Below are 22,797 nucleotides of genomic sequence, written 5' to 3'. Positions count from 1 at the left end.
TCATTCAATTGCTCCTGGATTGAGGGCTGCCTCTTCAGACTTTCGATAAATGGTTATGTCCAATTGGATTACCTCTTTATCGGAATACTTGAGGAAATATCCAATGAAATTGGAAGTCTTGACGCGTCGCGATACAATTCCACGATGAACTGGCAGAATCACACCTCCTTCCTCACCGCATAAGTAGCTGCACACTTGGCACAAACAGCCTCCCGTATTTACGTGTTTACTTTCTTCCCCATTCGGCATTCGGAGTTATCTGCATCGACAATAGAAGTGATCGCTGCCATGGAGTCGCATAACCTGCAGGCAGCTTCGACCTATGTCAACAACATCCTGCTAGCAAGGGGCTTGCTGAAAGGTGGTCGTGCCATCGATTTTGCTGACCCAGAACACGAAGATGGAGGGATAGACGGCACCATGGCTCGTGTGATCAATTTGGTCAACGATTTAGTGTTGAGACGAGACGTGCGTGTATTGCACTGAGCTGCGCCTTCATCCGCGACTGACAAATACTAGCGCGAGTCCGAACACCGCGAGAGCTTATCTGCGACTATTCGCACGTTGCAAGCCAGCGAGGCGGAGCAGACCACGGAGATCGTATGTCTCCACTCTACTTCTGTAGCATAGCGCGCTAACCTTTGCTGCTCCTACAGGGAAAACTAAAAACGAAGACATCCGAGTTGACCCGCTCGCTAGCTCTGGCAGAGGCACAGGAGCGCACGCTCAAGTCCAACATGTCCCGGGCCGAAGCGAACATCCGAAGTTTCAAGGAACAAGTCCAGCGCATGAAGAGTACCGTCCAACAAGTTCGAGCGCAATGCGCAAACGATATTCGCAAGCGAGATCTGGAAATGCAGAAGCTTAAGTCGCATCTGGCTGAGAGACAAAGAGGCAAGCGTGAGGGTCTGAGTGTGACTACGATCAATATCAACCCTGCCTCAGATCGATCGCGTCTTCTGGCTAGTGGCGGAGAACGAGTACATGACCCTGGATATAGCTTGAAGCAAGAGACCACCGACTTCTTGACCGAGTTATGTCAACACCTCAGTGATGAGAACGATACCCTGATTGAGCTTGCGCGGAACACTGTTCATACTTTGAAGGATCTACAGGGCTTGACGGAGACTGACAATGGCAATGGCGAGAATGAGCAATTGGGTATGGCGATGAGCGGAGGAGCGCAGAAGTCTTCTTCAGGACCGGTTACTTCGCTTCCAACCTCGTGTGAAGAACTATCCGGTCACATGGAAGCAGTGCTAGAGCATCTACAAACGCTGCTTACCAACCCCTCATTCGTGCCTCTTGAGGAGGTCGAGGTGAGAGACGAGGAAATTAAACGACTGCGGGAAGGCTGGGTGAAGATGGAATCCCGGTGGAAGCAGGCAGTTACCATGATGGGTGGGTGGCAGCGACGTCTTGCAGATGGAGGAGATTCTGTCCAAGCGGACGAATTGAAGCGCGGCATGAATCTCGATCTCAGCATTAACTCAACCGAGGACATGAGCATGCAAAGCTTGGCAGAGTCCAATCCTATCCCGACAATCCTGGAGGACCAAGCTGAGGAGGAAGATATGAGCGAAGCGGAGGAGAAAGCACCAGAGCCTGAGAGGCTCAATCCTCTGAAGATGGGATCTAAGATTCGCAAAGCACCCGAGCGACCCGATCGCGTTCTGAGGGAACGCAGTGAAAATACCATGACAAAGCGTCCCCGAAAGGTCTCATTCACGCCAGGTTTACACGGCTCACCATGTGTGGATAATACCGACGACGATACCCTCAACATCAAAGCTTACAAAGCCGATACTGTGACCCGCAGGCCAACCAGGCGAAAGATCGAGACAAAGGAACCCCAGCAGGTATGCAACGAGAACTATTTCCCAGGATATTCCCATAAGATTCCCAATGAGACCCCGAGCACTGATTCGCCCTACAGCCCAAAGCCAACGAACCACCAAGCGTGCACCAAAAACTGGCTGCCGTCGAAGACGAGGCCCGCGCAGCTAAAAATGAGCAAAAGGAGCGCGAATCACGAAAGAGAAGCCGACCTGAAAAGGCTTCCAGGCCAGCGAACCGGCGTCGGAGTACTCTCACTACTGATGAGCTTGAAGATCTGATGGGCGTGGCTCGCTGAAAGATCAATTGATACCCCCACTAGTCTGCATTGTACACATTTTGAGCGAGTGCATGTAAATATGGAGTAACTTTCGCATAATCGCTACAATCGATATGAATTTAATAATGTATCTCTACTTCGGAGTTAAGATGGACCTCGGTAACTTTTTCTTCGGCTTCTCCGCATCAGCTTGTTTCCTTCAACCTCATAAATTCTGGAACTCTAATTTCGCATACATCAAACGTATCAAAATTCAGCACAACACCTACCTCGACACCTCTCCACAACGCAACTACCACCAAACAATGTCCCCTCCTACAGATCAAGACACCTTCAAAGGCTGGGTCGCCCATGACGCCAAAAGCCCCCTAACATACACAACCTACACCCCCAAGCCCTTCACACCCACCGACGTCGAAATTTCTATATCCCACTGCGGCATCTGCGGCAGCGACGTCCACACTCTACGCTCAGGCTGGGGTCCAACTGACTACCCCTGCGTCGTCGGCCACGAGATAATCGGCACAGTCACACGCCTCGGCAGCGCCGTCTCATCCCAATCGGGCCCGAACGCGATCCGTCTGGGCGACCGCGTCGGCGTCGGCGCACAGAGCGGCGCCTGTCTACGCGCAGACTGCGATGCCTGCGCTGACGGGGAAGAAAGCTACTGCGCCCGCATGACAGGCACGTACAACGGACGCTACAGCGACAAGTCGAAGTCGTATGGCGGGTTTGCAGAGAGGTGGCGCGGGCCTGCGCATTTCGTATTCCGGATTCCGGATTCTCTGCCCTCGGCCGAGGCGGCGCCGTTGCTGTGTGCGGGTGTTACTGTGTTCGCGCCGATGAGGAAGTATGGGGTTGGGCCTGGGAAGACGGTGGGGATTGTTGGGGTTGGGGGGCTGGGACATCTGGGGATTTTGTTTGCTAGGGCGCTTGGGGCGGATCGTGTTGTTGCTATTTCGCGATCGTCGGGGAAGAAGGCGGATGCTGTTGGTGGCCTTGGGGCTGATGGGTTTATTGCTACGGGTGAGGAGAAGGGGTGGGCGAAGAAATATTCGCGCTCGCTTGATCTTATCTTGTGTACGGTGTCGGCGCATGATATGCCCTTCGCGCAGTATTTGAGACTGCTTAAGCGGGATGGGACTTTTGTGCAGATTGGGGCGCCGGAGGATGCGTTGCCGCCGCTTATGGCTTGGAGTCTTATCCAGAAGAGTGTCAAGGTTACTGGGTCCAATATTGGTTCTCCTGATGATATTCGGGCTATGCTGACTCTGGCTGCGAAGAAAAGGGTTTTACCTTGGATTCAGAAGAGGGATATGGTGGATGTTAATCAGGCGCTAGTTGATATGCATGAGGGAAAGGCGAGATATCGGTATGTGCTGCAAAATAAGAGTGAGCAGGCGAAGTTGTAGGTTATGGTCCTAGATGAAAGAATTGAGACATTTTACTCCGTACCCACACGAGATCTGCAGGCTAGGTATCCCTCTAGGGCTTCGGATTGCTGTCCCGATACATATGAGATGAGTGGATACCCGCTAGTCCTGATACGGAACGCCACAAAGCTTAACTCTTATCCGAAGTGGATACCGGAGTACGGAGTATACGAATTCGCCTTTCCTAACACGAATTTGCGTTTCCAAGGACTGCTTGGTGCTCGTTGCAGATCTAAGGAGAAATTCAGGATTAGCATCCCTCCTAGTCCGCTTTGCAATTATCGCTCTAATGCACACATTTCATTTGTTCCGCACGAGAACACAATTCTTGATCCCGTTAGTCGGCGGATACTGTAGGTACCATGCTATATTACGCAGATCACATCGCTGCCTATTGCCACCCTGTTCAGCTAGTATCTACATGGAATAGGCCCGGATTATTTTTATGGCCAAGGGGAGCAGCTTGCCCTAATTTGGGTTAGCTGGATATATTTATCGCGGCGAGGTAGGCTTCTGGTATGCTTATTCCCCTCATGTCTCTCCTTCATGATTGGTTCAGATCAATTGACTTTCTCAATGCTCACTCCCAAAGGTGCGGGAAGAATGGTCACCGGCGTAAGCTTCATCCACTCGTCCAGTATCGTTCTCTCATGCGATTCGTCATTCATGTCGTAGAATATGCTCTGGGCACGCATAGTTTTATCATAAAAATTTCCCCTTTAATTTATGTCATTGATGAATTGTTGATGCTTGCGTCATTTTCGTGATCATTCACCCTAGCGAGGTGAATCATCTTCGTGGGATGAAAAGAGTTGTGATAGTTATAAGTGGGTTGAAGGCCATGGAAGGCTCAAGCATCGTTTAATGGGTTAGAATCGGGATTTGTTGCGATAATTGTGGAGATATTCAGGTGGAGATCCAAATTGTTTTTCTTTTGGATTGGTGGGATTTCTCTCGCGGTTTCGGCGCTTTGAACTTGGGTATACGAATATGAATATGAAAGTAACAAAAAAATGCTTCAAAATGTCAAGTGCCAACCTGTTGCGGAAAGTTAACACCAAGAATCTCTTTCATTGCCCACTGGATCAGCGGCCTCCACTGATCGTCCAATATTGCCCACACGGCCTTGGAGACCCTGACACACCACTCGTCAAAGCACCAACGATGCTTCAAATATTGTAAAAGCACGCCATAGTGCGCTAGCATAACTAGCGCGAAGGGGTCTCGTTCGCGTAGCAACTCCATGAACCGAGGATGCAAGCGGATCACCCACCTCCCAGCAATCGTACTTGCCCTCATCCCGCTGTAGCACCAACTAAGCATTTCCTCCAGATTCGCAATGGACCCTTTATAAACCTGCACGTCATGATTTTTATCCCGCGCCCCGCAGACTTCATTAGCCTCACGCAGTTGTTTGAGCATAGCAGTCGTGTCCTCGGGGATCGAACCCTGAGTCTCCTCGGCCTGTAAAATCGGACCGAAGGAACTGTCCTCTAGAAAACTGGTAAAGTCCCGGGGCGCATAAATAACCTGCTGCACGCCGCGCGCCAAAACGAGAACCTGGTACAAATCATCGACGCAGGACCACGGATCCTGCACGTCTGGTGTATGCGGGAATGCAAACGTGTAGATAACCACAATTCCCGCAAAAGCAAACATCGCCTTGGCATTACTCTCCTTCACGTCGCCCAGTAGCTCCCGAAACAGCGCCAGCGCCTGGTTCTGGTGCGCGACAGCACGGTTGAGATATGACGCGCGACGGGTCAGCTCCGGCCCTGTTCGAGCGAGATGTAGCGATGACAGGGCCAGGATGCCATGCATTAGGAATGGATGTAAGAGCGCCTCTTCGGGTACGATGTAGCGCCAGATTGGGTCGGTGTGCTCGTTGCGTGACAGTGTCCGGAATGTCGTGTTGCACCACTGCATCATCAGCTCCAGGTCGTTGAGGTTCAGTGGGGATCCCGCTGAGATCGCGGCATTTTCACTGCCGTGCTGGCCTAGGACTCCGAAGGAGTCTGCTGTTCCCGCTCCTGCACTTGGACTCAACGATGAACGGAGTCCCCGTACTGGGTCGCCAGACTGTCCGCTGTCGGACCCGAGAGATGGTGCCGTGGGGTCTTCATTTGCCCACAGTAGGGAGGTTGACGACCCGTACTCACATTCAGAATGACGCTTGGTGCAGTTGGTGCATATTGGCCGGGTTTCGTCGCACTGTGATGGGATGAGTATACTATTTTTTGCCCTTCTCTTTTCTTTCTCACCTTGACTCGGCGTCTCTTGCATTCCATGCAGCCGTGGCGAGATTTCCGATGTGGTCGTCGGAACGCCATAGTCATGCAATTTTTGGATTGGCCATAGCTTGAGAGAAAGAAAAAAATGAGGCTCTAGGTCTCTCGGGTTGTTTTTAGGGTTGGTTTCTTCGGGGGTAGGCAACAGGATTCGATATCATCGGGAGGAACCTCGGGATATCCCTTAGTAACCGAACCCTGTCGATCAAACCATCGAAAAAGGCTTGTCTAATCTGAAACATTGTCTCAGCTTGCACTGCCTCGCTTGGCTTCGGGCATTTGGAACATTTGATTTGGCCTACTTTGTACAAAGTACAATCTATCGTGAAAACAAATTAAACAAATGTGAGAGAATATAGCAGTTGCTCAAGGGTATAATAGGTAAATAACACTAAAATGAACCGTCCGGGATTTTCGTAAATCCGTAATTATGTAATATCCAGAACGCCACGGGGCCGTCAATTAAACCTCAAACTTGTCCGAACAACCTGATTCTCCGCACCTGCAACGCCCGCCCCACCCCCGCCGAGCTCTGTTTCGCACAGCTGACCTTCTCAAAAAAGCTAATTCCCGAGATGAGCGCCATGAGGTAGAACCGCAGCCTTAGTTTGCATAGATAGTCAAATTGCTGCTTGTTTTGGAAGAGATGCCGCTAGAACAAAAGCCGTCACTATAGTCTGGTCTACTCGACTAGTTTTCATATTCGCTGCCAAGCGAGTGTTGGTTGCCAGGCAAAAATCAGCTTCCTCCCGTCGTCGAACTGCATGCGGGATCAATATATACTCCGAAAAGCCTTGTTTGTGCAGGTATTCTCGATCCATTTGTTGGATCGTTCGGGGTCCCAAGACGGATCGTACAGTTTAAGGAGAAGGGTCGGAACTTCCACATTCCCACGACGGGCCCTCTGGAGTCGGGGTACGGTGGAAAGTAATATCCGGCTTTCCAAGTGTGAAGGAGCAGTTAGCGCCATGAAGGTGTTTAGTTTGTCTGAGATTGTAGTTGTGGCGCTAGAAGCTGTGGGTACTGAGATACTCGGCGGCTGGACACACGATAAATGTGGATTTGATGAACCGGAGACGCCTGAGACACTTCAAAGTTGAGACACTCGAAAGTTGAGACACTTGAAAGTTGAGACACTTGAAAGTCGAGAGTGTTACCCCGTACGGAGTACTCCGTGGAAATGTGACTAGTTTCCAAGAACCTGAGTTTAGCGTGTTAATTATACACCTAGATTCTCTGATCAATTAAAGGCTTGGTCTTGTTCGAACTAAGCATGATTGGGATCCATCTTTGCAAGCTTGAGTTCATGAAGTGTCGCTCGTCGAACCCCCGGGGCAAAATCAGATGCATCAGATGTGGCTTCGTACCTGACTTGCTGATCCCTGCCTAATCAGAGCTCAGCAATAAGCCAATCATGTTATCGCCCCAAGTTGGTGACCGACAGCCACGTGATGGCATGCTTTGGTCTGAGTAAGCACCTCACGTGACCTAACTTCGAGTAAAATCACCTGATCTAAATATAGATGCCTTGATGCCTCATAACTTCCGCCGTCGCGTCGAAGCAGAAAGTGAAGGGCGAGAAAAAAAAACAAGCAAGTCCCGAGAAGAGGGAACTCCTCTGACAAACAATCAACTGCGCCGACCTTCTTCATTGCCTCCAGAATCAATTTTTGTCGATTGTTATCGTCGTTTGTTCCATCTAACAGTTCTTAGAGCTGTTGTGACCCAAAACTTGCATCCTCTGATGCCGTCGACCCGTCTCTTCTCATTCTGATCAACCCCACCCCGCGATGTCATTCCAAGTACCCTACGAGTCCAGTCCACCTGAGACTCCAGAGAAAGATAGCTCTCGCAGTCTTTGGAGCAATTTGTCGACAACTCCTGCTGGCCCGCCACCATCGACCGCAGGCTCATTCATACCTCATTCTACATCCAACATCAACGGTGGCTCGCGCATCAACTCCTTCTCCCGAAACGATGGCGCATTCTCCACAAACCAGAACTCCTTCTCGAGAAATGACTTCTCCAACTCGGTCTTTACCAAATCCGGTAACATCAATACAAATGACAGCATCTTCGGATCATCATTTGGATCGACGGATTATGCCATGCCCAAGCAGACCAAAGCCCCTTCCGCTAGGTTCAAGGGTAACTCCAGTCTTCGTTTCGGTGTGCCGAACGGCGGATTTGGGGATTCGCTGGATTTCGGACATTCCAATGGGTTTGCATCGTCGCAAATGAGTGACTTCCATGAAGAGCAGGAAGACGGGATGGAACCAGAGGCAGAGGAGGCAATTGAAGAGGAAATGAACATGAACACCCAGGATCAGTCCAAAAACTTCAACTTCTTAGACTCGGCCTTCGGAAACCCTTTCGGGTCTCAGCCCTCCATGGGTGCGCAGCGCAAACAGATCTATTCGAATCCAAACGATGCCAAGCGACCGAAGCTTGACGAGCACTGGGCGCACCAGTCTCCCCTCCGCAAGACCAACCTGGCCCCCAAGAAGCCGTCCGCGATGCCATCAATTCTTCACAATATTGCTACCAGATCCCGCATTGCCTTTGTTAAAGAGCCAAGTGAGATGATTCTCAAAACGGAGGACGCCCTGGGAAAACTTTCCGACGAGCTCAAAGCCGCGGAATTCAAGCATGTCGATTTCGATGCTGTATTGGCGAAGATATCAAAGGAGTTGACAGATAATTGGCAGACTTGCGCGAACGAAAGTGGGATTGACCGGCCATACGGTGCCCATTCTGGTATTGGGCCCGGGGACCAGGCTTCCGACCTTGCAAAAGCTACCTTCTTGGCTTCGTTGCTGCTCCAAATCCACCACCCTTCTCGTGAAGCAGCGTCGACTGCCCACATCAATCCCATGCGCACCGGGGCCCCTGGCATGGTGAAAGCCATGACGAGACTCCCCGTCCCTAAGCCTCTACCACAGGTTTTGCTTGACTGGCTCAGTGACAACCACGTATCGCAGACCAAGGAGCTCCAAGCATTGAAATATGTGGAACCGAACCCGACCGCATCCTCGAACTTCTGGGATATTATCATTGCTTCCGTGCTGCGTAGTCGCTTGACTGATGCCGCAGGTGTTCTCCGTTCCGCAGACTTCAACTACGCCCGGTCAGCAATGGAGGATGGACTTCCACAGCCTGGCTACCGTGGCGCACAGCTGCAAAACATCCAGCGTTGCGTTAACAAAGCTCTTCAAATTCTTGAATCATGTCCTGGAACCCAAGCTGAAGACTGGGAAGTCACCGGTCTTGATTGGTCTCAGTACCGGAAACGAGTTCTTTCGGCTGTCACTGATCTGGAGGAATTCGCTGAGGGAGAGGAGCGAGATGAATCGATTATGCCGGTTCCAGAGAATCGCTTCCAGGCTGTTAACTTTGGCTTGTCCACTTTCAACTCAAATACTGCTAATAAGAACCCAATCTCATTTGCTCAATCGGCTCGCATGGCAGAGAGCCGTGTCCCATGGTCAATTTACCAGAGCTTGAGATCTATCTACCGAATTATTCTGGGCGACCCATCTGCCATCAAGGCCAAGTCTCAAGACTGGGTGGAGGCGACTATTGCGTTGACAGCATGGTGGGATGGCGAGGATGACACCGGTTCCAACATGGATTTTGGCGCTAGCGACAACTTCCAAGATTTCCTGCGCTCGCGTGGCCCAAAGAACCACGTTCGCGCTGTTGATCGCAACATGCGTGGCGCCTATCTCGACCGCCTCGAACTAGCCCTCAGTCACACCACCAGTGATGGGTCCGACACCGCTGATTTCCGACCCAATCCGCTCAGCAGCGTGGAAGTCGGTCTCGCATCTGTCTTCGAAGGAAATGTGCAGGGCGTGTTAGAGTTGGTACAGTCATGGTCACTTTGCGTGGCCGCAGCTGTGGCCGAAGTTGCCAGCCTAGGAGGTTGGTTTGAGTCCGCAAGCAGCCAAAAGACGATTCCTGGGCTGTCTGAAAATGATCTTATGGTTCTTTCGTACGGGCAGGATAACAAGTCTCCGGCCCGCCATTTGCGCAAGGACGATATTCTTCGCAGTTACGCATTCGGACTGTATGACCGAACCGTTATTGAGGATGAGCACAGTTCCCGTGAAGGCTGGGAGCTGGCTATTGAGGTATTGAGCCGCATGGACGATGCAAACCAGATGAAGCAGGCCGTGACCGAGATCGTGGATAAGCTTCCTTTGGAAAGCCCTGAGCAGTTAGATAAACTAGTGGTTCTCTGCTCGGAACTTGAGCTGGAGGATCAAGGGCGTCGGGTATCTGAGGTGAGTGATAGAAGGGAATTCCTTTTGACTGACCAAATGCTAACTTATTGACAGCGATTCGGCGACATGTTGACCTCAAAATCTGAAAATTTCGGTCTAGCCCTCGTCTGCTATGCTCGTGCCCAGAGCCGACGCAAGGTCAAATCGGTTGTCGACCTATTGATTTCCTATAGTCTGGTTCAATCACGCGCGTACCCTGCGACGGCCGATCTCGATGAACAACTGCGCTCTTTGATGAAGGAACCCAAAGCGTGCCTGTCATCCATTGCACAAATCGATGAAGAAGCTGCTCGGATTCTCCAGTTCTACCTCAGTGGTTACGCGACGTTGCGCCGGTTCTATGAGATCCGCGATGAGGAATTCGAACTGCAAGAGGGCCAGCGACCACGCTACAAGCCTTTGGCTCGGCGACGCGCCGCTGCACAAGCTCTTGCGGCTGTCATTAGGAGTGCGGCGGATAATATTTACGGAGGTCTCTACGACCCGGACCGTGACTCCGCCGTGCAGGTGGATGGACTGCTGGCTCTGCTGGGTGAAGCCTGTGCATTTGTGAACCGTAAGTCTTCCAAGTTAACCCCATCAACCTTCTTCCCCGATACTAACCTGGCGCCAGAACCCACCGCAATCCTGTCCGTATCCCAACAGTTCACCATCCTGTCCGCAATCGAGGACCTGGAAACCGTCACCCCCCGTGTCTACGCACAGTGCGAGGAATGTTTCCGGTCCACCCTACTCGAATACCAATCGTCAATGCGCGGAGGATTAGATGGACCCCCCTCCCCGCGCGCGCTATTGAAGAAGTCCGTGTCCAATTTCTCCGCCTCCAGCTTTGCCTTCATTGGCAACGACATGCTCGAGTCAGCGCGGGCACGCTCGGGCTCAGGATCCCACCCTCCCTCCGTGGGCAGCTCCGGCGTCCTAGTGCCTACGCCAGGTGACAAAGCCAGCGCCGATCGCGGATGGGATTGGCGCGCCGGGCTTCCCGAGACCGCTAAGGGTGGGGATATCCTCCAGATCCTTCGGCTGGGATTAGCACGCGGGTTGAGTCACGGCGCAATGGGATCAATCTGAAATTACGGAGTTAGAGTAAGAGGGAGGCCTAGTTTTGAAAATGGGTGTTTTTTAATCCGGGAAATGAATTTAGCTTAGCACCATTTGCACACACACACATCTACTTCAGGGACTTTGTCTTTATGACAGGCGCTGTACGATATCAGAATCACGCGACTTAATTCTTGAGCCAATACCTTCTCTATATGAGCGTATCTACGATATAATCTACGATATCACGTAAAACAACACAATTTCCTGGACCTCCGACCCAAAACGGCAAGTGGGCTCGGGGGCTCGGGCCCTCAGCCCTACGGCCTCTGACGGATAACCCACGAGGTACCGTATATCATGCAACGTGTCCAACGTGATTAGCGTCGAGCTAAAAAAAACCGGTTCTCGCGAATCCCCCTCGGTACTCCGTACTCCGTCAACTCTGTTCGTGTTCGTGTTAGCGTCAGCAGCTGAATGCGGGCGCCTAATCTACACGCTACAAAATGTCACCGTTTGAATGCGACAGTGTGTAATAGAATAGAGAGTATTCGCATGGAGACCTAGTCATCGATATGCGGTCAACGGCGGCTCTATACCTAAGCCACACTCCTAGACCTGTGACGGGGTGGCTGTGTTAAGAGGCTCTGACTCAAAACGCCCGGATGTCCACCTGGGCACATTGGATTCATGATCGACGCCACGCAGCCAGTTATATCGCGATCTCTGATTCCTCATCCAGTGTCAATTCTATTTGCTCGCTATTATGCGGCTGCGCAGCCTTGTGGCTCACCGACTCTGTCGCGGGGTTATCTTCCCTATGTGTCCACCGTCTTTCGCTTCCCTGCCACACTTGTAGATCCTTGACTGCTGCGGTTACTATTTCCGTGTCGCGATAGTGAGATTTACGGAGTCAGAGTGTGAACATTCCAGCTGAGGGGATAGGACTGGACTGGTCTTTTATTGTGTATCGCACCCCCACTATCCTCCATAGTCACCCGCTATGTACAGCATAGAGGGGTAAAATGGATACGTTGCTAAACCCGACCTATGCAGACACAGGTAGACCCGCGTCCATAGCCAGTACCTGTCTACGTAGTGGAGTAACAATTCCCAATTCATCCTCCTTATTAGCCGATTGGGCGCGCCCCGTTGGTTTCTGCCTGGGGCTACATCCCATAGGGCTGACCCTCGGGATATGGTTTTGTATGTTATTTTATATTATTTTATATGTTATTGCATTATGTGTGAATATATCAGGTCTATACTCGCTAAATATATAACCCCCAGTTCCTCTATATACCCCCCTCAGTCTTTCAACCCAGTCACTCCCTCGGATTTCCTTTCGGGTCATTCTTCCGCCAGCCTATCTTTCTATACTTGTCCGCTTTATTTTCTGTTATATTTTTCTTCTATTCATTCAATCGGCTGGTTCGCTTCTTCTTCTCTTTCGGCTCTCAAAAACAACCCAGAACAACCACAGTCATCATCCAACCTCAACCCACCCCAAATCCCATCCAATATACCATACGCGAAATGTGTTACAAAGTCGTCGAACGTTACTCCGTTTGCAAATGCCTCTACTTCGAGCACTCGATCGACCCATGCTCTGCTTATGGACAGCGCGGTCATGAAGTACAGGAAAAGACTGTCCTGGTTGGTTATACTTGTGAAAAGCACTCAACAGGCAGTATATCTGCTGTCTTGCCTGGTGCGAGGCGGTGGTCTGATTCTGGCCATCGGAGTCGGGACTTGAGTGACTTGGGGGGAAATGAGAGTGAAAGCGAGAGTGAGAACGGGTATATGGCTGCGCCATGATAATTTTGGAGGGGTTTGGTGTGTTGTTTCCTGTTCTTTTTTTCCATTCGAAGAGGTGTGCACAATGAACGTGCTTCGGGTGCTTATTGTCGACACTGGTGTTGACTCCTGAGCCGGAGAGTTGGTGGGCCGTTTCTGCACTTTTTCTTTACGCTTTATTGTTCTGGCTTTTGCTAGTCCTTGCTCCTAGAGAGAGTGGACTGCTTTGTCCAACATTGGTGCATTCTACTCTGCGTTTTATTCAACCGGGTGTTGAGTACCGAGACGCAGATATGAAATGCTGGTCCGCGTCCGGAACGGAGAGTTCAGGGCGAACTTGTGAACGAGGAAGAGTGAAGGAGATATATATGGGATATGGGATATGTGATATTAATGGATGTGGTGATGGGCCACCGAAGGACCATGATGTTTTCAAGGTATAGTGCATTATAGGCGTTTATTTTTCCGTCGCTATACATTCTACATTCCTAATTTGGATGAGGTTAGGACTGGTCCCTTCTTGTAGCGAGCGATAGTAATCCCTTGCATCAAAAGCCGATTCCCATATTTTCTACAGAGAATCCAACTCGTCAAAATAACGTGCGAGGAGTCCATGCTGTGTCATAGGAAACACAGGCCAAGTCAATGGTACCCGGGAAGCAATTTGGGGCACTATCCCACGCATCAGATACCTGTAACACGTAGCTACCTAGCTAGCTCCCTGTACTGAAATGACAATGGTTACACTGCAGCTAGAAACCCGGGTATTAATAGCCCCTCTTTCCCACATCTGATGCACGTATTCTCAGCTTGGTAATTTGATCAAAATGACCCTATCTCTGGCGCCGCAGTACGAAATTCGCCTTCTTGGGCCAGAACATGAGGAATGGGCCCGGGCAATTTGCATTCATATAAATATATTCCACTCCCCGTTGTGGCCGGTCGTCTATCCCGAGAACAACACCCAGCGAGCCTATCAAACCTTTAGACTTCGTACTATTTAATAAAACACCAGATTGACTCAGGGAAGTCACTTGGTATCTTCGACAAAGAATACCAATACAAGCGACCCGCGTCTGCAGCCACGGGGGGCAAGCTGTACTGGAATCTGGATGATGAAAGTGCAACGGAAAGGGACCTTGCAGAGTAGATGGACTTCCCACTAGTCTCAATTGCTATGGCTTACGATGGCATCGACGATCTAGACATGGTTCAGATAAAGCCTCTGATAGCAACACTGCCCATGTTCGAAACACTATACCACGCCCTCGAGGAGCGAGACCAGCGGGATCCTGCATCGTGGAGGCCTACTGGTCGCGGACAGGTACTGATGCGCAACGCTACCAACACCGTCCAATCTTATTCCGGCCGTGGGCTTATGAGGATGTTGGCGGAAGAAATGATGAGACGCTCGGCGACTGAAGGGTTCCGGGGTATCCAAATCGAGAGTGTTTCCAAGGTTGTGGAAAAGGTGTGGTCGAAACCACCGGCGCCGTTCAGGGGAACTATCATCGCGCAGTTTCACACGACAACATTCGAGGAGGAGAAGAAGTCTGGGGAAGTTTTGTATCCGCTCCGACCGGCGAATGTGAATATTTCCAAAATCTTCGTCAGCCTCCGGGCTTGAATTCAACCAGTTGAACTGATACATAAATATCTAGTATGTAGTAGTTGGTATATTTTATAGTAGACTGTAGAATATAGATACTTTCTCGGGAAATATAAGTTTCTCACTGCCGTCTACTCGATCCCGTGATCATTTATCTCGATATTTCTTAACTGTCCGGCGTCAATAGATCACGGAAAGAAAAAATTTATTGTGAGAACTTGAAATATAAGTCGGCCCGTAAGCTTCGCTTCTTGATTAGTTGCTAGAATATCATCCCAGGAGGATCAGGGGTCCATAAACAAAAAGACCACTCCGCCTAACATAAGAGCCACGAAAAGCACTGTCAGGATTCCTGCTCCTGCTCTATCTGCCGTTGTGATAGGCGACAACGGTGCAGGCCCCGACCTTTCCCCAGTACCAGCACTCGGGTCGCTTGTGCCGTTCCCTCCTGTTGCTGTCGAGACTGGTTTTGAGGATGTGCCTAGAAATTGCAGCATAACAGCACTCATTATCTGACTACCACTCATTGCATTCTCCATTGAATTTTGCCCATCATACCCGCCGTACCAGCGGTTACCACAGAGGTTTTGGTTGTTGCCGGTGCATGAATTTGCAGCACCCTGGGCAGAAACTTGGAGTTTGGGTAGGATCTTCTCCCTGAGGAAAGGGACGATCAATGCAACATCTGCAAGCCACGACACAGTAAGGCCTTTGAAAAGTGGACCATTCGCATCTTTGTAGCATTCGTCCGAAGCTTCGCACTCCCAGTCTGTAATCACACCTCCGTGTTGAGGTAGGAAAAATGTAGTAAACAATGAATCCACTAGGTTGTTTGTGATATTAAGCCATTTAGTATCGTTTGTCTACAACGAGGTTTGTTATTAGCATGCCAAGACAGGAGTGTAGTTCTGATTTACTAAAGGGTGGGGGATAAAAATACTTACGTAGGCATACATATAGCCAGCACCAGATATATAGGTACCATAGTTGTAGGTCCACTCGGTGTGGTCAGGAAGACTGCAGCCATTGGGACCCCCAGAGCCTGCTCTGACACTATCTGCCACTGCCCAGGTTTTATTATTGACCAAATTCACCGTCGTAGACCAGTCGTAGACTTTCGCAGCCCACGTGGCGTAGTTGTTCTTTTGGGTATACCAAGCGAGACGAGCCGCGAGCATGAAAAAGCCACCGTTCGACACCGCGTTCTTCATGGTATAACCACTTTGCCATATCTCCTTCTGCCAGCGAAGGCCACCTCCACAAATAGTCGTCTCCCATCCCTTCCCTTCTGGCGATATCTGGTCATTGAAAACGCCCTCTGCAAGGGTGAGCCAGGTGTCCCCACTTGGACGATTCGGGAATTTATATTCTGCTGCGGTGATCGCCGCGAGGCCCCAGAACATTTGATCATCATTTCCCTATGCAACGGTTAGCACTTTGACTACATATCTTGAGAGAGACACTTACTATGCCTACTGCCCATGAAGGCATGTAGTCTCCGCCAGAACCCCCCTGATGTTGTAATCCGATGCTGACTTCATCGTTGTAGGTTGTGTCGTTTGTAGCATGCCAATAATTGAGACATGCTAGAAACAAAGCAGCTCCTGTCCACCAAGATCTTGAGATGAAACCCGGGTTATCTGTCCCATTTTCTTTGTACCATGTCATCATGTTGTAGGCGGCGGTGCTCCCGGCATCTTTGATGGATTCTACTCATTGAAAATATATGTAATTAGCAACTCAACCGTTAGAAAGATATGAAAACATAGTTATCTTACGCTGATTGTTAACATCCAGGTTGAGCGCCAAGACTTGATTTGTAAACAGTAGAATGCGCAACGCCACTATGGCCATATGCCCGGCACCTTTGAACCTCATTGTCCTCGGGGTAACTGCAGCTGCCGGGAGTAGCCAAGGGACCAGATTTATTGGCCGGTGCTGTGTTAAAGACAAGAATTTCGTGGGAATCTGGGATTTGAAAATGTTTCAGCCTGGGAAGCGAGCGAAGCATCAAGCCTTTCCTTATTTAGCTCAGGAAGTGGGGCCAAACCCTCGGATGTTCTTCAACCAAATCCCTTGTCCAAATGATTCGTTGAACGGAGGTATCTACGGGGACATTGAGGCTCGTTATCGTATACATAGCCAGTCTTGTCCTTGTCCTCCGAACGTGCTGCAACGGCCAAAGCTTATCCGCGGTGTGAACGTCGCAATCTTCATAATCCCCCTTTAATTCCTTTGCCCTGCGATAAGAAGTCCGACTCAAGGAAGCCGAAGCCCCACGTATGCACACATGCAGGGCTTTCCAGGGTTGAGGTCCACCCTCGGCCCGGATCCCACGGGCCGACCAAAAGCCAAGACTTGTGAGGTCCCTTGGCACCTGACAGGGTCAACGACATAGGAAAATCAGGTGAAACTTGAATTACTGGTCAATCTTTAGCAACTTTACTTTCAACAATATCCTGAGAGAAAGCTCATAGTTCCCAAAGAGTGCATTTCAATAAGATACCAAGCATAGAGAGACAAAGGAGCAAGGAAGAAAGAGGATTAAGCAGAATTGGCTTATAGGACTAAATCAAAGAATTTCGTCAGTGACCAAGTCATCCTTCAAAGCGGGGTTTTGAACAGGATTCCCTTGGAGTGCCAGCGATGATAGGTGCCAAAAACACTTCTTTAGTGAAACATCAGTCGCCGTGCTCTGAATCACGGGTGAGTATTCGACCCTCCACTGTCCGTTAACCTGGACGTGCCTCAAAAAGATGGTTTCTTCATAGGTAGAATGAAATCCATAAGGAAGTCGTAGGTCAATCATATATTCGAGCACTTGTCCAAGTGCTAAACGCAGTTCTTGATCGGCGCCGTACCGTTTCCTCAGGTTGTGAGCCATGACCCAGGGGACTTTGAGCTCGCCGACAGCTCGAAGCATGACTGGGGATCCGGGAGACACCATAGCAATATCCGGGGTTTTGTCGTAGGTAATGCCAGCAGACTTAAAGTCCCCAAAGCGGAGATTCTTCTTTTCCGCCCTAAAGACAGCTCCGAGAACTTGACCTACAGCCTGTTGGAACCTTCCTTGAACACCTGTCTCGTCGGCAACATAGACTTCCTCTTGCCGAAGATCGCGGTTGCTGATACGATAATCAATAACAGCCGAGGTCCAACGTTTGGGGTTGTTATTCTTGACATCTTCCTCGAAGTCCTGCCATTGAGATAGCGGGCCAATATATTTGACTTTGTGTATTGCGGATGATAAGGTTTTGTGAGTAGCCTTGAGAAGGTCAGGGAGACAACTTTCGACTGCCTCCTGCGTTGTAATCGTGGGAGATTTCATGTTGAGATGGTACTAAAAGGGGATTCTTATTAGTATACTAATCAAATGGCTCTTGAGTAAGACTCACATCTGAGATGAGAAGAAAATTGAAAGTGAAAATGGTAGATTATGGCAATCTAGAGTGCAAAAAAAGCTTCGTCATGCGCAGATAGCTGAATGAGGGAAACAATGGAAGGAAGGGGAGGCTTAAGAGCTCGGCGTATTAAAAGAGTCAGAGAAGAAGAGCAAGGCGGAATGGAAAGAGAAGTTGAAGGGAAATCAGGCAGTAGCTATAGGCACCTTTAACACTCATATCATTAACCATATCATTGACCATTGGGTATTATACCTCTAGGATTCTACAAACAAACAGTGGCTCCTAGGTTACCCCTGTCACCTAGACGAGATACTACAACTGCTACACGACCCGGATAACTGATGAGAAAGAGAACAATGTGTTGTATTGTGTGTGCTCGCTAAGAGAGAGAGAAGGAAGACCAAACAAGGTAGGGAGCAGGTCCTATCAGTCTCAACAATAACTGTTTTATCTGCCGAGGAAAACTAAATAACAACTAGTACTAACCTCGTTATCAATATTCACCGGCGTGATGGTCACCATGATTAGTGACATTGAAGCACCCAATCCCAGAACATACGCCTTCAGCCACCCTACTACCTACTATAATGAATGACTTATCCGCTACATGATATGATCGTGGGGGCATTCTGCAGCTAGTTTTTATCTAGCTGGAGGTCCTCTTTTGGTTTGAGATGAACCGCAGATAGTACCTTTCACGTAAATTCAAAATGGCCCTAACTACACTTAACCTCTTTCTTGCTGCCCTATGCTGTATGGTTTTAGGTTTCCTGCTTTTTGATTCACGAACACAAGGATAGTCGGCCACTTTTGCAGCCTGTCATATGACCCAGTTGGCTTGATGGTAGTCTTTTAATGTGCTTTTTTGTATAGTTATCTTCTAGGTAGACATGAGAAAAATACGGGAAAATACGGAAAAAAAGGTTAACCTTGAACGAATTAATGTGAATTTGAAATTAATGCGCAGAATGCATTCACGATGTGTCTTATAGGTAGTTTCAATCTCGGTCTCTATCTCCCATACAACTATCCAATTATGCACAATGGTGTCACAATACCTCGTCGGGTGTTTGGATCACATGACGTATGGCGACCAACTAGTCCACGGGTTAATGTTTACTACCCTCTTCTTCTTTTCCCCAGAAGTGAAAGTATAATACTGCCGCATCGCCATTTCTTCTCCTAGCCTCTTGACACCATCTCTCTTTTCCAAGCTCACGATGCCTGAAATCGAAGCTCGTCCAGTTCTTCCCAAGATGATCAACGAATTGATCACTACAGCATGCCCGAACCCTTCGGATAAACAATGCGCTACTCTCTATCCCACTAGCCGCTGGCGCATATTAGAAAAGTTGAGTGAGGCATCAGTTCCGGTTACCCAGAAGGATTTCAACATTGGCATGCATCCGGCATATGTCGCGGGAAAATATCTTTGTCGCCGTTCAGGTACCGAGGATATCGCCTTCATGCGTATCTACAAACAGGTTCCCCTATCTGGTACTGAACTTGATAGCTCGGACGATCGGAAGGCACAGGCCTGGAAATCACGCGACTACGTGGAGCTATCTGCCTTAAAGTATTTCACAGCGAATAACTTTACTACTACCCCTAAACTCCTTGGATATCATGCCAGCACGCAGGAAGAAACCGACCTTGTCCCCGGCGGGTATATCCTCTACCTTGTATGGGAAAAGGTCGCAGGGGATCCTCTTGATATTCAGAAGTTCTGGAATCTCTCCCGCGGGAAACGAGATGTCGTCCGTGCAAACCTCCGAAAGGCCTATATGTTTGTTACTCAGTGGGTTGATTATCATGTACTTGCCGCTAACTAGAATTAGGGACGTTCTAAAGGTTGGATATCAACCGGTTCCGGCGTCCCCGTCAAAGATCATACTCGATATGAAGACAGGTGCTGTGTATGTTCGACTATATCTCTTATGATCTCAAGCTAATAACGTATAGTAAAATCTCCGGTTTCAGAAGCGCTGCCCGTATCCCCCCAGAGATGAAATGGAAGGACTCCTACTTCGTGATGTTTTTCCTGGTCCTAGACTCCCCGAAAGACGATGAATACCTTCCTACCATGGCAAAGGATGTCGAATTTGGAGAACATGGCTGGAGGTGGTGAGAAGGAGGGGCAATCCCTGTCGCTTCATCTCGTGCAGTTGACCAACTAGCTTAAAGAACATATCGATCAGACCATATTTCATATCACGGATGACTTGAAGTATCATCTCACGAACGCACACTGTTGGCATCCAAGAATTGAAAACTTGACATCGTGATGTTCTCCTGCACTAGAATTATTTTTTCCATTGGCTACAATAATATTATCCGTATTGACGACCTCTTGATCTGTTACCAGATTCAATCTCCACAGTGCCAATTGTCAGAAGGTTGACCAGCTGGCATCACAGCTGGCTGATTTGACCCGACATAATGGGCAGCCCAATCCGCTCGCCAACGACCCGGGTTGGTCTCGTGATTCCGAACTGAACTCGACGGACATTGCCGCACTGCTAGATGCTGCTAGTGACCCGTCCAATGGCCTCGATCCAGTGAGAGCTTTTAAGTGACGCCGAGGCTGAACGCTTGGTTACGACATTCCATCTTGACTTGGTGCCCAAGTTCCTTTTCATATATATTGCACACGACAAGACAGCCGCGCGCCTCAGGGACCAAGGGCCTGCTCTCTTTTTTTGCGTTGCAGCCGCGACCATGGGCAGTACATACCCTCTGCGCAAAACTGTCGCCGAGGAGACTATAAAGCATTTTGAGAGTTGTGGCACGGTCGTCATCACAATATTCCCGCTTCTCTCACCCTAGTCCCTAGACTTCTCACCCATCACCCCGCGCTCACCCTCGAGTGCCGCTCAGATGTCAAGGGCATATTGAGAATCGCCGTGTAAAGAAAATAGATTATGTGGCAAAAACAAAGCCAAAAACATACAACAGTGAGGATTCGCTGGTGGTCACCCACCCAACTACTAACTCACCGGCGTGTGGCTTAAGTACGGCTGAGCGGACGGGAAGCCCTGTTTTCCACACCCTATGGTCGTATGTATCTGACTGACTGTGGGAGAGGTATATAGAGCAAAGTAATTAGGGTTTGAAAAGACTTTAAGTGCAAAAAGAATAGGCAGGGTAAGAATAGGGTGAGAATCTTATCTGCTAATCTGTTTGGCCATGGAGAAAATCAATTCATGTTCAGTTTTTAATACCGTATTTCGGACGCTAGCTTAACCTAAGATGAAACCATCAGTAGGAACCTTAGAACTATATACTCCCTACACGTCCTGCACAAAAATACCTAGTTGGGCCGCAAACCTTATATAAACGCATTCTGACGCATCTATTGAATCCTGAGTTGGTCCTTGTGTGACAGAAGTCCACATATGCACATAGGTAGAGTTAAGAACACAACTCCAGGCCTTGATCTCTGCGTTATCTTCCATCATTCAGTCTTCGATCACGGCAGACGAACAACCTGAATTTGTTCCACCCCCCAAAGGACTGTGGATACTTGATGATACTGGGAAAATTCTCAAACTCCTGTCCGAAGAGGAGCTCAACCGAAATGCTATCGCAATCACTGATAATACAATACCCAGAGAGCCACCTGCAGAGGTCATCACCAATTACCTTTCTACTCTGACTCCCCCTCGAAAGAAGATGCAAGATGGGCTCCGCGACTTGGGCTAGAATGACGCTGCCTTCACAACTTGCTCACTATCCTTGAAAATACACAGCGGTACAACTTTGCAAAGCTGCGCCAGAAAGGATACACCGAATCTGAAATTCAAAGGCTCGATGCGCTCGGCAATCAAAATGCAATGGATTTTTCCTATCTCAAACGTGGACTTTCTAGCACAGCTGATGAAGATTATCAACTGCAGCTGTACCTGTTGGATGAGGTAAAGCGAAGACGTCCGGTTATGCCTGGAGAAGAATAAGAATAGCTGGAAATGCATATGGTTAGCGTTGAGGAGAATGATAAGCAGGAAGATAGTGGTTGCAATGGACGCCTTTTTCAAGTGCAATTTTCATAGTGTCAAATTTGGTGAACAACTTCAATACTATCTTTATCCCACGACCAATTACCATCTAAGCCACATATCCAACACCAGAGATAGGGTTTGCAACTGAATTGATATTCGCTATAAAACATTGGATGTATATGTGTAGGGACAAAGACGTATCCGGGGCCAAGTGATATGTCAAACTTGGTATGGCAAGATCTGTAAAGACGAATCGTGTTGTGTATATGTTTGTAATTGAAGGTAAACAGCCCAGCTTGCTCCCATGTGGGAATCTGAATAAAGCGGGATTTGCTAGCTTCTTTTCGAGATAGTCTAAAGTCACCTAGGGGTCATGGTGGGGCACGATATGACAAATTTCTGGTACTCTTGTCGAGTATGCCCAACATTTAGGACCGGCAATTCGTCATTTCCACGAGCCTATTGGCTTGAAGTTGGACAAGGCGAACACCATTGTGTATGTGGCTAACCTGGGTGGTAGCTTGTACTCGGTGTCGTTGGAACCGAGCTTGTGTGCAATGCTGTTTGCTTCACTGGTTTGACATTGATTTGACACTGAATTGACTCTTAGCGAAACATATATATTGAAGAATAGGTTATCGATCCACCCTCGCAGTCACGAAGAGACCCCCACGTAACATGGGATGAAAGCTAGCATGTAACCGTGACGAAGTGGCTGTCTCGTGGCTTTATCACAATGTGGGGGATTAACCCTAATTCATTTAGCCATTGTGATAGTTAATATGCACGATACAGCATTGTGGAAACAGACTAAAGCAACACAAC

General features: G+C 49.1%; 8 protein-coding genes across 8 annotated transcripts; 5 read left to right on the top strand and 3 right to left on the bottom strand.

Annotated features, from left to right (window-relative positions):
• Window positions 1–288: 288 nt before the first annotated feature.
• Window positions 289–2,134, top strand: LCP9604111_7241 (uncharacterized protein; the record flags this gene model as incomplete). Its single annotated transcript, XM_039075252.1, has 4 exons — window positions 289–468; window positions 520–600; window positions 657–1,859; window positions 1,937–2,134. The coding sequence occupies 4 exons, from the start codon at window positions 289–291 to the stop codon at window positions 2,132–2,134; spliced, it is 1,662 nt and encodes a 553-aa protein (XP_038926632.1).
• A 131-nt stretch (window positions 2,135–2,265) lies between these two features.
• Window positions 2,266–3,528, top strand: LCP9604111_7240 (NAD(P)-dependent alcohol dehydrogenase; the record flags this gene model as incomplete). The annotated part of the gene is made up of 1 exon (XM_039075251.1): window positions 2,266–3,528. The coding sequence occupies one exon, from the start codon at window positions 2,266–2,268 to the stop codon at window positions 3,526–3,528; it is 1,263 nt and encodes a 420-aa protein (XP_038926631.1).
• Window positions 3,529–3,686: 158 nt separating this feature from the next.
• LCP9604111_7239 (Zn(II)2Cys6 transcription factor domain-containing protein) lies at window positions 3,687–5,879 on the bottom strand (the record flags this gene model as incomplete). Its single annotated transcript, XM_039075249.1, has 4 exons — window positions 3,687–3,781; window positions 3,847–3,876; window positions 4,839–5,760; window positions 5,811–5,879. 4 exons carry the CDS (start codon window positions 5,877–5,879, stop codon window positions 3,687–3,689), a joined length of 1,116 nt encoding a protein of 371 aa, XP_038926630.1.
• A 1,748-nt stretch (window positions 5,880–7,627) lies between these two features.
• LCP9604111_7238 (putative nuclear pore complex subunit Nup85) lies at window positions 7,628–11,194 on the top strand (the record flags this gene model as incomplete). The annotated part of the gene is made up of 3 exons (XM_039075248.1): window positions 7,628–10,123; window positions 10,178–10,679; window positions 10,737–11,194. 3 exons carry the CDS (start codon window positions 7,628–7,630, stop codon window positions 11,192–11,194), a joined length of 3,456 nt encoding a protein of 1,151 aa, XP_038926629.1.
• A 2,944-nt stretch (window positions 11,195–14,138) lies between these two features.
• LCP9604111_7237 (uncharacterized protein) lies at window positions 14,139–14,588 on the top strand (the record flags this gene model as incomplete). The annotated part of the gene is made up of 1 exon (XM_039075247.1): window positions 14,139–14,588. The coding sequence occupies one exon, from the start codon at window positions 14,139–14,141 to the stop codon at window positions 14,586–14,588; it is 450 nt and encodes a 149-aa protein (XP_038926628.1).
• A 266-nt stretch (window positions 14,589–14,854) lies between these two features.
• LCP9604111_7236 (glycoside hydrolase family 76 protein) lies at window positions 14,855–16,448 on the bottom strand (the record flags this gene model as incomplete). The annotated part of the gene is made up of 4 exons (XM_039075246.1): window positions 14,855–15,433; window positions 15,515–15,988; window positions 16,038–16,279; window positions 16,349–16,448. The coding sequence occupies 4 exons, from the start codon at window positions 16,446–16,448 to the stop codon at window positions 14,855–14,857; spliced, it is 1,395 nt and encodes a 464-aa protein (XP_038926627.1).
• A 694-nt stretch (window positions 16,449–17,142) lies between these two features.
• LCP9604111_7235 (uncharacterized protein) lies at window positions 17,143–17,898 on the bottom strand (the record flags this gene model as incomplete). Its single annotated transcript, XM_039075245.1, has 1 exon — window positions 17,143–17,898. One exon carries the CDS (start codon window positions 17,896–17,898, stop codon window positions 17,143–17,145), a length of 756 nt encoding a protein of 251 aa, XP_038926626.1.
• Window positions 17,899–19,194: 1,296 nt separating this feature from the next.
• On the top strand, window positions 19,195–20,550 carry LCP9604111_7234 (uncharacterized protein; the record flags this gene model as incomplete). The annotated part of the gene is made up of 4 exons (XM_039075244.1): window positions 19,195–19,760; window positions 19,813–19,890; window positions 19,937–20,098; window positions 20,355–20,550. The coding sequence occupies 4 exons, from the start codon at window positions 19,195–19,197 to the stop codon at window positions 20,548–20,550; spliced, it is 1,002 nt and encodes a 333-aa protein (XP_038926625.1).
• Window positions 20,551–22,797: the final 2,247 nt, after the last annotated feature.

This window comes from Penicillium roqueforti, assembly GCF_015533775.1.
Source record: "Penicillium roqueforti strain LCP96 04111 chromosome Unknown scaffold_22, whole genome shotgun sequence".
Classification (NCBI taxonomy): Eukaryota; Fungi; Ascomycota; class Eurotiomycetes; order Eurotiales; family Aspergillaceae; genus Penicillium; species Penicillium roqueforti.
This window is presented reverse-complemented; position numbering and strand designations above follow the sequence as displayed.